The 17,507-nt window shown below is 38.5% G+C and overlaps 1 protein-coding gene across 1 annotated transcript in view; it reads left to right on the forward strand.

Annotated features, from left to right (window-relative positions):
* Positions 1-15,866: 15,866 nt before the first annotated feature.
* The window catches only part of LOC126146873 (telomerase reverse transcriptase-like), a 190,050-nt gene continuing 188,409 nt past the window's right edge, over positions 15,867-17,507 (forward strand). The window contains exon 1 of the mRNA XM_049915650.1: positions 15,867-16,251. Within this exon, the coding sequence (XP_049771607.1) occupies positions 16,006-16,251 (246 nt within the window). The 5' untranslated portion in view covers positions 15,867-16,005. The remainder of the gene's footprint in view (positions 16,252-17,507) is intronic.

The following is a 17,507-nucleotide window of genomic DNA, read 5'->3' on the forward strand; positions in this document are numbered from 1 at the left end:
AACTGACTAGATTTTTAAATCTAAGATGACTCTAATTTCTGTGCAGAATTTGATGTACTAAAGAAGCGGCCGCAACCCAGCTAGCACTCAAGCTTATTTCAAGGTGGATATTGAGTTTAGGTTCAGTTGAAAATTCAAGATTGAAAAATCAACCTGTTACACAGCTTGTTTCAAGGTGGGTATTGAGTTTAGGTTCAGTTGAAAATTCAAGATTGAAAAATCAACCTGTTACACAGTTTACATCAAGCTGTAAAAATTTAGCTTGAATTAAAATAATTTTCCCAAGCTTGAAATAAACTGTAATTTCCCTGGAAGGCTGTACAGCAGATGCGCGCGCAGCATAGCCTCCATAGACGTCCACGGGAAGCGCCACAAGCGTTTATAAGCCGTGACGTAAGGGTGTTGTCGTGTGTGACGTCCTGACGGCGCGGAGTTTGGTTTGAGTGTGGCTGTCTCCAGTTCTGTTTTATCTTATTTTATTTACTTTTCTGGGCCTTGCTATGTTTACGGCCATTTTACCTTTGTGACGCGCGTTAATGGTTGTGGTTTGTTGACAAGTTTGTTTTATACTAGAAAACAGTTCGGTACGTTAATGTTACAAATGTTAAATATTACGTAACGTAATTAATTAGGTTCAATAAATTCAGATTAATATTTATATAGCTTAAAACAAGCTGTAAATACCAGGCTGTATTCCACGTGTGTAGATACAGCTGGAGCCAAGCTTGATAAGTCAAGCTTGAAATATAGCTTGAACTCTGCCAACTTTGATGTTTGTTTCAAGCTTGAATCCAGCTAACAGGCCTGAATATTCCAGCTTTGATCAAGCTTATATACTTGAACTTTACAGCTGGAAACAAGTTTGAAACCGGCTTACTGTGCTATCTGGGAAAGATTTTCAAACGGAGAAAAATTTGCGCCTAACTCTCGTTCAGAACATGTTCTATCATACGCAGCCTATTATTTGGTTCTTGTTGATCATTCTCAAAGAAAGCAGCAGTGTAAGTAACAACAAATAGCAGTCTCTTGACATTGCTTCGCTAATGAGACGGTTCGCCTCTTTTTAGTTGTAAGCGGCGGTAGCGCGCACAAAAGCAAGCCATGCCGCGAACGGCGACAGGCCGTAAACACGCACTATCAGAATGCGACAAACAATGCATGACACATTACAGTGATGCATTTTCAGCTTAGAGTGACGTAAACACCTGTAACAGAGAAAACGGCACTTATCAGATCAAACAAAATAAGCAATCGATTCAAACCAGACGAAGCACGTGAAAAAGGAAGGGTACCCGTATAAATACGGATGGAGCGCCTGACGCATAGCAATGGCTACCTGGTAAAGCTTACGACTCGAACCAAACTACTGTAGCTATATCGTCATTCATTCGACCTAAATTGTGTCTCGTATTACAATGGACCAACTTTGTTTCGATTTGGAGGTGCGGCCTAAAACTTCTATCTCCCCTAGAATTTCGAGTCTCAAATTTCAGGTGCGGCTCAGATTCGGGAAATCTTTTTTTCCTTTGTTTCGAGTCTCATTTTTCAGGTGCGGCTTAGATTCGAGTGCGGCTTAGATTCGGGTAAATACGGTATCATGAAGTGGTGCAGATACAAAGTAGGTGACTTTACTTATAAGTCTCACACAGTCGCAGCCTCATTACAAACATTTGATACAAAATGGAGGTTGTCATAGACATAACATGAACCTAACAGAATCAAATAAAATTCATTAAAAACCACTACAAGATGTGGGTGTGCCATTGGGTATGCATAAATCCGTTTATACATTTTTGTGTATACCACTGTTCACAAGAAAAGAAGGGAAGGAAGATAACAAATCCTTGTAATGCAAATGGGTAGGGAATGAGGATGAGAACAATTCACTGAATGATTTGGCTTCAGAAGAGCCAGTTTGATATTACACCATATACCATTGCACTGCTGTAAGTAAATCATGGCCTGTAGAGTGTGAAGTGGTTATGATATTACACTTGAATGTGGAAGAAGCAAAGTTTAAGTACCCTTGTGCCTTTTAAATTTGGTATTCTGTTGTCACACACTATGTCCTGACACAAACTTTTCTGAAGAACATAGAAATCACATTAATGAAGATCAGAAACAATGTCTATGGCACATTCTCTTTTGGAACCTTATGAAAATTTTTGTTGTGAAATACTTTCCTCGCATCATAACATGGAACAGCTAGTGAGTAAAAGCCTATTGGAAACAAGCATTTGTCAAAGTCTGGTTAGTCCATCTGGGAGAAAATGGCGAATAATGAACATTCGTTCAATATCATTTACTTTATAAGCTTCAAGAATACCAAATGCACCAAATTTTGCCTACATTTGATTCCATGTATCTTAAAATAATATATTTATTTATTAATACTACTGAGAAAATTGCAGTTAAGTCTATCAGAAATATTCATTCTCATTTTGATGTCATTTCAGTTGGGTGCAAACATTTAATTTTGTTTAAAAACAAAAATTCTGTTGTCAGTCCATGTTGACTGTGCCACTATCACTGACAATGACTGGTCCCAGCTAGCACTCAAGCTTATTTCAAGGTGGATATTGAGTTTACGTTCAGTTGAAAATTCAAGATTGAAAAATCAACCTGTTACACAGCTTGTTTCAAGGTGGGTATTGAGTTTAGGTTCAGTTGAAAATTCAAGATTGAAAAATCAACCTGTTACACAGTTTACATCAAGCTGTAAAAATTTAGCTTGAATTAAAATAATTTTCCCAAGCTTGAAATAAACTGTAATTTCCCTGGAAGGCTGTACAGCAGATGCGCGCGCAGCATAGCCTCCATAGACGTCCACGGGAAGCGCCAAAAGCGTTTATAAGCCGTGACGTAAGGGTGTTGTCGTGTGTGACGTCATGACGGCGCGGAGTTTGGTTTGAGTGTGGCTGTCTCCAGTTCTGTTTTATCTTATTTTATTTACTTTTCTGGTCCTTGCTATGTTTACGGCCATTTTACCTTTGTGACGCGCGTTAGTGGTTGTGGTTTGTTGACAAGTTTGTTTTATACTAGAAAACAGTTCGGTACGTTAATGTTACAAATGTTAAATATTACGTAACGTAATTAATTAGGTTCAATAAATTCAGATTAATATTTATATAGCTTAAAACAAGCTGTAAATACCAGGCTGTATTCCACGTGTGTAGATACAGCTGGAGCCAAGCTTGATAAGTCAAGCTTGAAATATAGCTTGAACTCTGCCAACTTTGATGTTTATTTCAAGCTAGAATCCAGCTAACAGGCTTGAATATTCCAGCTTTGATCAAGCTTATATACTTGAACTTTACAGCTGGAAACAAGTTTGAAACCGGCTTACTGTGCTATCTGGGGTAGCTCCATCACATAGGACCCACGGGGCTGGGTATCTTTACTGCAGGTTCCCAAACCTGAATGTGGGATCTAATGGGCTACCAAACCATAGTTGAAACAACTGAATTGAAATGGCTACAGTAGCTCACTCATGAACTCATCCTGCTCCACGACATTGCTAGGCGCCATACAGCAAATGCAGTGTAGGAGCTGTTTCAGCTATATTCAGATAGGAGGTCCCAAATCACCCTCTACAGCACAGACCTTTTTCTTTGCAATTATGCCATTTTTGATGAGCTAAAGAAACTTCTGAAAGGCAAACTGTTCACCTCGGGTGATGGCATTGAACATTCTGTTTGGCACTGGTTCGTAGTGCAGCCCCAGGAATTTTACTAGAGGGCCATTCACATTCTGGTGTGCAGCGCAACAAGTACTGGACAATACTTCTGAAGTAAATGTACAAGTTTCTGTTAAAAGGCCTCTGGTGTGTACTTTTTAATGCATTTCATAACTTTAGGAAAGTTGTATTTGATAACAGACCAAATCTCCAATGAGTATATTGCTGCATAATAAACACAAATGTCTTACATAAAATATGAAAAATCAGGGAAGAAAGTACATAACTATTACCTGAATTTTCTTCAATATACTAACATAAATTCAATCAATGTCTTCTTTCTCAAGAGATGTTAGTACTTATTTTTGTTGAAGCTTAGTCAAAGGTGTTTTTGAAGTCTGTGAATCCCAAGCAGTGGAATAATTCATACTCTTTACTCCAGTCTACAATATTGCTTGTGACCTAAGAACAGTCAGTCCATTGATCCACTTCTAACTCAGGTTTGTTTGTTTATTTATTTAGTCCTTTGATCATATGTAGTACAATATGCAAGATGGTATTGGATTTAATTCTTGTCATTAAAGAGAACAATGTTGAAGAATTATATAGTTCTACAGGCTCTAAATTAGGAAAGTTATAGAACTATACAGGGTGAAGTGAAATTCGCATTCTTGGGCTTCACAGCACAACTCCTCACATGCCAGTGATAAAAAAATGTCTCTCACAAAATTTCATCTGGCAGAAAAAGGGCATTAAAGAGTGGCAATCTGGCAACACTGTAACCACATGTATGGTAACTACCTCTGTCAGCACACAGTAGTTGTGCTGTGCAGTTGGTGCAGTGGATAGGCTTTTGGGTTAGCATGCAGGAGGTCAATGGTTCGATCCCCGGTTGATGCATGTGTTTTTTATTTGGTAATTATGTAGTCCACGTGGTACGGTATCTGTCATTTTAATCATCGTCAGTGACTGCAGCGAGTCCTCTAGAAAACACTTGTACTTACATACTTCAGTCGTAGAAATGAAAGATCGGTCCGCTCATGTACTAGATGCGAAACCCATTTTCTTTATACCCTCTTCCAATGGTCCCAGAGATTAGTAGCAGCTATTATTCTTGCCTTGTTCAGGTCCATACATTTTGCTAGGGTCTTAAGTTACCAATAGGATTAGCAATGCACTTTGTGAATAATGTCCAAACTCGGTTACTATTTGTATGTGTTATCACCGTCGTCCCATGCCTTTCAACACTGAGTCTGGTAACCACTTGCTGTTTAGTTCATATTTCAATGTATTATTATTATTATTATTATTGACATTTTTTTCTCAGACTGTTAAGTCTGGTTAAAAATGGAACGTGACGCGGACCTTGATCAAGCGTGACTTCCTTGTAACTGTATGGTATATGTTATATTGCATTTAGGAACTTTCGGGTAATTGAACATGTATCAATAATTACAGATTTTTGTAGTTGTATATATATATATATATGTTTGGATGTAGCTGTATTGCATTGATGTACTGGTGGATATTGTGAGGTATGACTCCTGTAGTTGATAGTATAATTGGTATAATGTCAACTTTATCCTGATGCCACATGTCCTTGACTTCCTCAGCTAGTTGGATGTATTTTTCAATTTTTTCTCCTGTTTTCTTCTGCATATTTGTTGTGTTGGGTATGGATATTTCAATTAGTTGTGTTAATTTCTTCTTTTCATTGGTGAGTATGATGTCAGGTTTGTTATGTGGTGTTGTTTTATCTGTTATAATGGTTCTGTTCCAGTATAATTTGTATTCATCATTCTCCAGTACATTTTGTGGTGTGTACTTGTATGTGGGAACGTGTTGTTTTATTAGTTTATGTTTTATGGCAAGTTGTTGATGTATTATTTTTGCTACATTGTCATGTCTTCTGGGGTATTCTGTATTTGCTAGTATTGTACATCCGCTTGTGATGTGATCTACTGTTTCTATTTGTTGTTTGCAAAGTCTGCATTTATCTGTTGTGGTATTGGGATCTTTAATAATATGCTTGCTGTAATATCTGGTGTTTATTGTTTGATCCTGTATTGCAATCATGAATCCTTCCGTCTCACTGTATATATTGCCTTTTCTTAGCCATGTGTTGGATGCGTCTTGATCTATGTGTGGCTGTGTTAGATGATACGGGTGCTTGCCATGTAGTGTTTTCTTTTCCCAATTTACTTTCTTTGTATCTGTTGATGTTATGTGATCTAAAGGGTTGTAGAAGTGGTTATGAAATTGCAATGGTGTAGCTGATGTATTTATATGAGTGATTGCTTTGTGTATTTTGCTAGTTTCTGCTCGTTCTAGAAAGAATTTTCTTAAATTGTCTACCTGTCCATAATGTAGGTTTTTTATATCTATAAATCCCCTTCCACCTTCCTTTCTGCTTAATGTGAATCTTTCTGTTGCTGAATGTATGTGATGTATTCTATATTTGTGGCATTGTGATCGTGTAAGTGTATTGAGTGCTTCTAGGTCTGTGTCACTCCATTTCACTACTCCAAATGAGTAGGTCAATACTGGTATAGCATAAGTATTTATAGCTTTTGTCTTGTTTCTTGCTGTCAATTCTGTTTTCAGTATTTTTGTTAGTCTTTGTCTATATTTTTCTTTTAGTTCTTCTTTAACATTTGTATTATCTATTCCTATTTTTTGTCTGTATCCTAGATATTTATAGGCATCTGTTTTTTCCATCGCTTCTATGCAGTCGCTGTGGTTATCCAATATGTAATCTTCTTGTTTAGTGTGTTTTCCCTTGACTATGCTATTTTTCTTACATTTGTCTGTTCCAAAAGCCATATTTATATCATTGCTGAATACTTCTGTTATCTTTAGTAATTGGTTGAGTTGTTGATTCGTTGCTGCCAGTAGTTTTAGATCATCCATGTATAGCAAATGTGTGATTTTGTGTGGGTATGTTCCAGTAATATTGTATCCATAATTTGTATTATTTACCATGTTGGATAGTGGGTTCAGAGCAAGACAGAACCAGAATGAGTCTCCTTGGTATATTCCACGCTTAATCTGTATTGGCTGTGATGTGATGTTATCTGAATTTGTTTGGATATTAAGTGTGGTTTTCCAGTTTTTCATTACTATGTTTAGAAACTGTATCAATTTAGGATCTACTTTGTATATTTCCAATATCTGTAGTAACCATGAGTGGGGTACACTATCAAAGGCTTTTTGGTAATCAATGTATGCGTAGTGTAGGGACCTTTGTTTAGTTTTAGCTTGATATGTCACCTCTGTATCTATTATCAGTTGCTCTTTACATCCTCGTGCTCCTTTGCAGCAGCCTTTTTGTTCTTCATTTATAATTTTGTTCTGTGTTGTATGTGTCATTAATTTCTGTGTGATGACTGAAGTTAATATTTTGTATATTGTTGGTAGGCATGTTATGGGGCGATATTTAGCTGGGTTTGCTGTGTCTGCTTGATCTTTAGGTTTCAGATAGGTTATTCCATGTGCAAGTGTATCAGGGAATGTGTATGGGTCTGCAATGTAACTGTTAAATAATTTAGTGAGATGTGAATGTGTTGAGGTGAACTTCTTTAGCCAGTAATTTGCTATTTTATCATTTCCAGGGGCTTTCCAATTGTGTGTAGAATTAATTGCTCGGGTGACTTCATGTTGCAAAATTATCACTTCAGGCATTTGTGGTATCATCTTGTATGTGTCTGTTTCTGCTTGTATCCACCGTGCATGCCTGTTGTGTTGTACCGGGTTTGACCATATGTTGCTCCAGAAGTGTTCCATGTCTGTTATGTTTGGTGGATTGTCTATTTTAATGTGTGTGTTATCCATTGTTTGGTAAAATCTCTTTTGGTTTGTGTTGAATGTTTGGTTTTGTTTCCTTCTATTTTCACTTTTTTTGTATCTTCTAAGTCGTTTGGCTAATACTTGTAATTTCTGCTTTTTTTCATCTAATTGCTCTATTGCTTCTTGTTGTGAGATTTTACCTAACCTTTTTCGTTTTTTGTCTGATATTTCATTTCTTATAAATTGTGTTAGCTGTCCGATGTCTTTTCTCAGTTTTTCTATTCTGATCTGTAGCCTGTGTTGCCATGCTGGTTTTGTGGGTTTCTTCTGTGTGTTGGTTTGTTCTGATCTATGCCTAGTGTGTATATTTAGTGTAGTGAGTGCTCCTATATAAACCAGTAGTTGTAACTCTTCCATAGTTGTGTTTTCATTTATTTTGTTGTGTATGATTGTGTTGATAGTTTTTATTGTTGTTTCAACTTGTGGGTTATTTGGCGGTCTATGCAAGAATGGTCTAATGTCTGTATTTGTGTCTTTGTATTCTATATATGTCAGCTGAAATTTCTCTTCTATATCTAACACGTGTGTCTCTTCGTGTTCTATTTGTGCTTGTTCTGATGGCTGTGTTAAGATTTCGTTTTCCTCTGATTGTTTAATTGATGCGTGTTGGTCTTTGTTTGTTTCCTCTGGGATGTTTGAGTCCATTACTGTATTTTCTTCTTCTTCTGATTGCACATTATTTTGTTCCAGTATTTGTTGTACTTGTTGTTTGATGTTTTCTAATTCTGACTGGGGTATCCTGTTATTTTTTATTATTACACGGATCTGATCAGCTAGTCGTTATTCTGTTAAAAATTTTAATTCCGGGTATCTGGTAATAAATGTTGTGTGTACTTGTGATCTGTATCCAGTTGTGTTGGTTCCTAGGTTTGTTGCTTGGTAATAACAGAACATGAGGTGTCTATTAACTTCATCTGACCATCTCATCCTCTGTCTTTATTTTCCTTCTAGGGTGGTTGCAGGAAGCATATCCTGCAAAACACCTCTATTTGGATTTAAATCATTTTCCAGTTGGCTAGCAGTGTCGTTACCATTGTGGGCGGGCATAGGGTTCAAGCGTCGTAACCGACCATGTCGGCGCTTGTCCGAGGCTTCTTTAGTTCTGTCCTGAACCAAGTAATCACACTAAAAGGGGGGTTAGCCCTATTAGTGGTTTGTTCTTTTCGTCGCCTTTTACGACTGGCAGAACATACCGGAGACCTATTCTTTTCCCGGGCCTCTACGGGGTTTATTATTATTATTATTATTATTATTATTCTATCGATGGGATTGTGAAAAACATCATGTCTATTACTGTTAGGGAGACAGTGTAATTCTAAACCGAATGTTTCACAATTAGCGATGTCAATATGAAACATGAAGAACAATATCTGTCAGAGGGTAATGCGCATTACATGGAACAGGCGCAGGACTGATGGCATGTTTATACTGTATGCACTGTCCACCAGACAGGGACTAGTTGTGAGCAGAGTAACGTGACCATGAGAGACTGCAATGTACATGAGTACAAGTATCGAACTTTCTCATTGTAAACCTTTAAACACACGTAGCAGACATATGGTATACACAGCCGATGAATATGTGGATATACTTCTGATCCTTGGTGCATCTGATAACCAAGCTGGTGTTGCTGCTCATGAATATGCTGCTGGTTATCCTCATCGAGCCATCCAGATAAAAAAAAAAGTGACTCATTTTCTGCAGCTCTGCCTTTGGGAGTCAGGTTCTCACCTTCCACCATCGTATGACAGAGGTCGTCTACAGACTCGCTGTACTCCAGCTACTGAGGCAGCTATCGTGGAGGTCATATACTAAGAACACGTAGCATAGCAAGGCAGCTCTGTGTCTTGCAATGCCACTGTTGTTAGCGTGCTGCACGAGCATAGGCTGCACCCCTATTATTATGCTTTCACACAACATCTGCATCCTGCTGATCGCCATCAGTGGATGCAACTCTGTGAATGGTTCCAACAACAACAGGAAGCCAACGATGACTTCATGAACACTGTAATATGGTCAGATGAAGCAGCATTCACTTGTGAGGGTGTCTTCAATACACACAATTCCCACCATTGGTGTGAGGTTAACCCGCATGTTACCTGTGACCATGGATATCAAGATTGCTTTGGTATGAACATCTGGGCGAGAACTTTGGGTGATAGGTGTTTGGGCCACTACATGTTGCCTGACTGACTGACTGCATGAAGGTATCATACATTCCTCTCAAACTACCTACCTGATGTGCTGGAAGATGTTCCACTACATGTTTGAAATTAATGTGCAACAGTGTTTGGACAGAACATTTCCAGGGAAATGGCTCGGACGTGGAGGTCCAGTTATAAGGCTACCCCATTCACCTGACCTAAAATGGTTCAAATGGCTCTAAGCACTGTGGGACTTAACATCTGAGGTCATCAGTTCCCTAGACTTAGAACTACTTAAACCTAACTAACCTAAAGACATCACACACATCCATGCCCGAGGCAGGATTTGAACCTGTGACCGTAGCAGCAGCACTGTTTCAGACTGAAGCACCTAGAACCGCTCGACCACAGCGACCAGCAGCCAACCTAAAACCCCTGGATTTCTTCCTGTGGGGACACCTGAAGGAGCATGTGTACTACTTCGCCGATGAATGTCGGAGAACTTGTAGCACCTGTTAATGCTGCTCTTGTTACTGTGGACGCAGCTTTGCTGCAAAGGGTCCGGAGCTGTATGATCCGGTGGCTTGCACAATGTTTGGACATACAGGGAGGTCACTTTCAGCATCTGTTGTTCTGAGGATAACAGAGTATAAATGACAAGTAGATGTTGTGTTATTGTACTGTGCTACCATCTTTAGTATCTCAAAATTGATATTGTTTTTGTAGTTACTGTGTCCTATGACAGGTCATTTGTTTCAACTGTCTATTTCTTATTTGTTTAATCATGTATTTGCTACATTCAGAGTTACAAAATGTTGTAAATTTAGTATACATGTGACCTAAGAAATGGCTTATATTACAGTATGAAATGTCAGAATGAGATTAGCAAATAAAAACAATGCACCCCAACCCAGGATCAAACCCATAACATCCTGCATGTTAATCCAAAACTCTATCCACTGCACTAACTGTACAGTACAACTAATGTGTGCTGACAAAGGTAGTTACCATACATGTGGTTACAGTGTTGCCAGATTGCCACTCTTTAACGTCCTTTTTCTACTGGCTGAAATTTTGTGAGAGGCATTATTTTATCACTGGCACATGAGGAGTCACGCTGTGAAGCTCAAGTGTGCAAATTTTGCTTCACCCTGTACATTTATGCAGTTCAAGTATTCACTTACTATATAGAAGCAGTGGTACTGTAGATGTTCTCTGATAGATCTTTCAACTGCATTAATATTTTGTACACATTTTATATCAGTTGGCAATTTATTGAACAGTTTGATTTCCATACAGCATGTAGCCTACCATCTGGTAAAATCTTATATTGTTTAGGGCACACCCAAGTTACCTTTTAATCTAGTATTGTGATTATGTAAGTCACGATTTTTGTCTAATAGTATTATCATTTCCAATTACATCATTTTAAATATACATTTGTGTGTCAAGCATAAACTTACAAGGTAGTGGTAGCTCTTTCAGGTTTCTAATATCTGTTTACATCACTGTCTATCTGTACTCCCTGTAATAATCCTTCTTGTTCTTTTTCAAACAAAGGAAAATCCAGGATGGAATGTAACAATATTAGAGAAGGAAAACTGCTACTCACCATATAGTGGAGATGCAGAGACGCACAACAAAAAGATTCTCACAATTGTAGCTTTTGGCCATTAAGGCCTTTGTCAACAACAGCCTGGTTTCAGCTGCCTGAGACTGCAGTCATGTGTGTGTGTGTGTGAGTGTGTGTGTGTGTGTGTGTGTGTGTGTCTATTGTTGACAAAGGCCTTAATGGCCAAATGCTATAATTGTGAAAATGTTTTTTGTTGTGCCTATCTACGACTCAGCATCTCCACTTGTTCTTTTTCTTTGTTTGACTGCTGGGCAATTTCCCAAGGATATACATCCATATTTTAAATGTGTATGAATATATGCGTAGCAGGCACATATTAGTGTCTTTGCCTTTATGCAACCTTTTAGAGCCCTAGGAAAACAGCAGACTGTACTCCCTTATCATTAATGTATTAGATGTGTTTGCCCCTTTGTATGTCCTTTATCTTGTACCTTGTCTGATTACAATCTGACATTATTGCTATGTGGTTGGTGATAATTTTACTGAATGTGTTCTGCTCTACAGTCACAAGTCTGAGTAGCCTATGATTTCTTAATAAAAAAGAGTCTTGGATGGCCTATACACCTCGGCAGACACTATTGAAGTGATTGTAGTGTTGGCAGAAGAGCCAACACCGTGTTGCTAGAGGAGGCCGAAATGCACGCAATTAAGCTCATGCAGACTGGCGTGAGGTCTGGAACAGTAAAGTAGTTGAGTCTAGTAAGAAAAGAACGTAGTTGCTGGGATACTTAACTTTAATCCTTAATGGGTGTACATCGCTCTTGTTGATACTTTATATAATCTCAATATACACTGATAATGGCGCCTTGCTAGGTCGTAGCAAATGACGTAGCTGAAGGCAATGCTAACTATCGTCTCGGCAAATGAGAGCGTATTTGTCAGTGTAGCATTGCTAGCAAAGTCGGCTGTACAACTGGGGCGAGTGCTAGGATCTGTCTCTAGACCTGCCGTGTGGCGGCGCTCGGTCTGCAATCACTGACAGTGGCGACACGCGGGTCCGACGTATACTAACGGACCGCGTCGATTTAAAGGCTACCACCAGCAAGTGTGGTGTCTGTCAGTGACACCACAGGGATGTCATTAGTTTTATTATTAACTATCAGAGTTTCTGAGTCATCTGTTGAAATATACAAACCTTTTAAAAAGACTTTCACTGCTTGTATAATTTTTGTCTCTGTTATTAGGTACTGTGTTACCTGCCGTCTTAGTTTCTCTAAAATCTCACACAGAAAAAAATGGTGGCCAGTGGATATTCTAGCTTTCAGGAGAGGAAACTCCATTACTCCCAATACACACTTTCGGAACTATTGTTCCTTAGGGAGGAAAGAGGGATAGGTTGGAAATATAAGGAAGAAGTATGAAGTCAATCAGATCACAGAATTAGAGGGACCCAGCTATTGTGAAGATGAGGAGAAAATGTAGTGGCTACTAAACATTTTATGTTCTGCTTTTGGTTTTGGTTTTCTTTTATTTTCCTTTTTCATACTCTTATTGGTTTCAGGTCATTCTTTTTCATATTTGCACCATACCTTCTTATAATACTCTATTCCCATTTTTGTGCACTTGAAACCTGTGGCTTCAGTTTAACATTTGCCTCACTGTATTTGAAGAAGCACTGATGGATATAAAAGAAAACTTAAAAGGATTAAAATTGATACAGAAAAAATGATATACCACAACTCTTCCCTGTCTTGTACTCTTCTTTTAAGAGGCCTACCTTTTTATGAGATTATTTCTGAAATCAGTGAAGGTATTTTAAAATTGTCTTGCAACTCCAAGGAAATTCATATTTTTGTCACCAAATATGTTTCGTTTTATCGAAATAAAATAGCAACAGTGATCTTAATGAAACACATGTACAATTTGGCTTGCTTTCTCCATCTAAAAACAGTTCATTACAAAAGATGTTGATTTTAATATTATCCTCGAGCTCTCTCAATTTGTCAGGGAATTTGTCTGGAAATCAGGGAATTTCGCTTGGGAAAACTTGTGGGAGCCCTAGTATCACTCACAAAGGGATTTTGAAGACAAGAGTAGCATCATGCACAGAGGCATATAAACAATCATTCTTCCTGCGCTCCATATGTGAACCAAATGGGAAGAAATGCTAATAACTAGTACAATGGGATGTAATGTCTGCCATACACTTCACAGTAGTTGCAGAGAATATATGTAGATGTACCAAACAGATAAAGTAGTCCAGGATATGCAGGACATCCATCTCCACTTACAGGACCTGGGAAAGGAGATGCCTATCTACTGAGTACAATGGCATATGGGTATTAGTGGAAATGAAATGGCATATGTAGCAGCCAAGGAGGTGTAATTAAGTATTCCAACTTAGTACTTGCTACCATCTTACTGTTGAGGTATAGAGCCATGTGTAGAAGTACCAGGAAGGTAAAGTAGTCCAGGATGAGGAAGGAGATGTCTGTCTACTGTGTACCAGGGCACATGGGTATTAATGGAAATGAAATGGCAAGGAGCATGTCACCATTATCAAGTAGTTAAGTGTTATAGCCTGCTACATGCTACTATCTCACGGTTGAGGTATAGAGTCATGCATAGAGGGGAAGAAGAGTGGCTGAAAGCTAAAGACAATAAGTTGTGTCTAGTAAAGTCGACAGCTTGGTTACGGCACACAGCCACACAGATGGGATGAAGTCCTTGTTACTCGTCTTTACATTGGACACAGCCTTACCACATATGGCTTCTTGCTCCAGATGGAGGACCCTTCAGCGTGTGGTGCTTGTGGCATGCAGATCACTGCACCAAATTTTAGTGGACTGTGTTTTATATTGAAGTGAGGGCAGCAGCTAATTTACCTACAGAAGTGCCTCTATGTCAGCTGACAATGATACAAATGTTGTAAGTCATTTAAGGTTGTGTAAAATTTTCAGTGTGTCCCTAAAATTTTAAGGAGAAATATTTAATATTTGTTCAGTGTGGCTGGTTCGTGGGTACTTTTTGTAAGTGATCATCTAGTCACATACTCCTCTGTAGTTAACTTAGCTTCTTCCATTACTTGTGTGTTAATTGACAGCTTTGGAACATCTGATCACGTTTACTTTATCTTGTAGGATGTGAGATAGTGTAATTGTGCAAGTATCCATGAGTGAGATGGGGGGGGGGGGGGGGGGGAGTGCAATTTTGTGTCAGATTGCCGCTTTCTACTTTTATAACATTGTTAATGTATTAACAACATTAATTTCTACTACTTTTTGTGAGGGCACTGATAACCTCACTGCACCTCCCCCCCACCCCCACTCCAACACACACACACACACACACACACACACACACACACACACACACACACACCAGGAGTGGAACCTGGATCAATGGTACCTGCTTCAGATGCTTGGTGATTGTCGTGTAGTAGAGTGTAGAGGCTGGCACCGATAGATCTCTCTTGCATGCTGTATAATAGTCTCGGCAGATAAATGGCTCTAACTTGTTTTCTGCTGGTACAAGTACAGATGTTGGGCATCCATTGTTATCAAGGATAATTTGTGGCCTACGCAGCATTGAGACAGGTAACTCCAATATATTGCTCAGCCCTCCAGCTAACATTTCTGTAGTGATTTGTCCTTCAGGACTAATAACGCACAAGCACACCACTCTCAGCTTGTGATCACCTTCCTGTAGGTGACAACAATCAACTGAATGAAATAGCTTGATGTGCGGCATCTGTCAAAATGGATACGATTAAGGGCTGCTTGGGACCAGTTAGAGCATACAGTGTGTTGTCACAGGAACTCTCCGCAGACATTGGATGGCCTCAAGAGGTCTGCTGTCAAGGAGGCAGACTTGATCGGTAACATCTCAACCACATTGTTGGCAGCATGCTAAGAGGAATCTAAGCTTATTACGAGGCACAGAGTGTAGCAAACAGTGTTGAACAATGCTACATATCGGGGTGTGACTTCACACGTGTACACTTGTGAACAGATTGCCATTATGTTTTTTTTACTGTAAAATTATTTCTTTTAGTTCTATAAGGTTTATTCTTCTATTTCTCTTGAATCTAAGCACAAAGATTTATGCATATTTATATAGGTGATGCAAAATTTTATTTCAGCAGTTTACTTTCAACTGTATTTAGAACTCCTTTAGGTGCAAGGCACTAATTGCAGCTAAAATGTATATATGTAAAAATACTGGAGTGAGCATTCTCTCTCCATACCTGTCCCATCTGGTATTCCGCCTATGCTTTTTTTTTTTTTTTTGTCAAAGTGTTTTATTTTTGCAGGGAAAGCCACAGCTCTGAAAAGGCAGAGGACAGGACAAAAATGTCTTGTGGAGAAAGAGTTACTGATGGAAATGAGCATCCATCTACGTCAAGTAATGGTAAAAGGAGAAGGTCCAAGAAACGAAAGATATACAAACCTTTCATTGAACAACATGTACAGAAGAGAACCTCTGGTGAGAGGTATTCAGTAAAATTTCATCCAAAAGTCGAGTTTCTGAAACCACGAGATTTGAGATTTCAGTGGAACAGTGATCAATATAATTTAAGTATCCAAAACAGCGATACATTACTCAGCATTATTTTGCACAAGGATGTTGGGGAGATAGATGGCAATCCATCTAAGAATATCAGCAATGACTTTACACACCTAAAGACAGTGTTACAGAGTTTAATCAGGAAGCACCGCAGTACTCATTACAAAGAAATATTAAAGCGCTGCACAGGGAACTCCGAAATGCCACTTACAGATAAAGAACTATTTGGATTTCTCAATGTAACTATCAGTAAAACATTCCCAAAAGCTCTACTAGGCACACTGTACAACAAAAAGCAGATTATGAAGTTTGTGCATAGATTAACATTATCATCAGCAGATACTGTTCATGACCTGGTACCTCTTATTTGTCATTTAAATATGAAGTCAATATCCTGGCTGAAAGCTATATCATCCTATGAAATGAAGAAGTGCCTTTTGTTAAAGGTAAGTTTAAATCATTGGGCCAAGTTACAGACTGTCATTGTAAAGTGGTGAAATAACTGTATTTGTCACTTGTTTGATAAACTGTGGTTTTTGTGTTCGTTAAAGGGAATAAAGTGTAATGGTTTTCCCCACACCCGAAGCAACAGTGCACCAGCGATACTGTAAACTACTTACAAAAATACAAACTACAGTGGCAGTAGCAAATAGAGCCATTGCCACAGTAATTGGCACTGATTATATTGAAACCAATGTTCATTAAAATAGTTGTATATTTTGTGATACTCAACGAACTTACTAGAACCTAGTAACATTCTTGAGCTTGTAGGTAGCATAAGTTCATGAGTCTATTCTTGTATGTGCTGCTGCCCCCTTTCCTCTCCTCCTCTTTTTCTCCCTCAGACAAACAACATATAAAATGTGAAACACAGCATTTTCATGCCCACATATGTGGTTTGATGTATTTGACATGCATATCTAGAAGAGGAATCTTAAGCAGAATCCATGATTTTACTGATGTCCTGCAATCATGATTAACAACTGCGTATCACTGCTGTTAAGATATATTTGGATAATTGTATCTATAGTACATTCCATTACAGGTTAGTAACCATGTTGTTTTTCTGCTTGAAAAAATAAAGGCCAGTATTTTATTATTGTATTGCAACTAACTGAAGGTTGATTGTTTGGCTAGCCATTCCCCTCTCCCCCACCCTCATTCTCCCCTAGAATAGTGCTGTGTATCTTTCACATTTTCTATGTTTCCACCCTAATCCTAAAATATTGTATGTAAAAGGATGCTATAGTACCAATGCAAATGGGAGTCTGATAATACAGCATTGCTACCCCATTCTGCTTATTTAAGAACTGCATTATGGTTGCATTATTGACATTATTGATATTATTGATGTATTCTGAGGTAGTTTCGAGTTTTCTGGCCTGCAGTCTCTTGTGTCTGTATAAGAGCAACCTGTTGGTTCTTTGTATTTTGAACTGTCCGTATAGATTTGTCTCATGCCTGTCTGATGTTGAGCATGTTTATACAGAATATTATTTTAGTGCGTAGAATTTGATATTGTAGTGGGATCATCACATACAAGATATCTTCTTTAGCATCTACTAAAAGCCAAGAATGAGTGGTGGGTGTATCTCTGTACATATCACTATAACCCCCAAGCAAAGAAGGAACTGGGAGTTATCAGGCAAAGTGTTGTTGAGTGCTTTTTGGATCTGCAGTGGTCTTTTGCTATGTTGCTAAC

Source organism: Schistocerca cancellata, chromosome 2, assembly GCF_023864275.1.
Source record: "Schistocerca cancellata isolate TAMUIC-IGC-003103 chromosome 2, iqSchCanc2.1, whole genome shotgun sequence".
Lineage (NCBI taxonomy): Eukaryota > Metazoa > Arthropoda > Insecta > Orthoptera > Acrididae > Schistocerca > Schistocerca cancellata.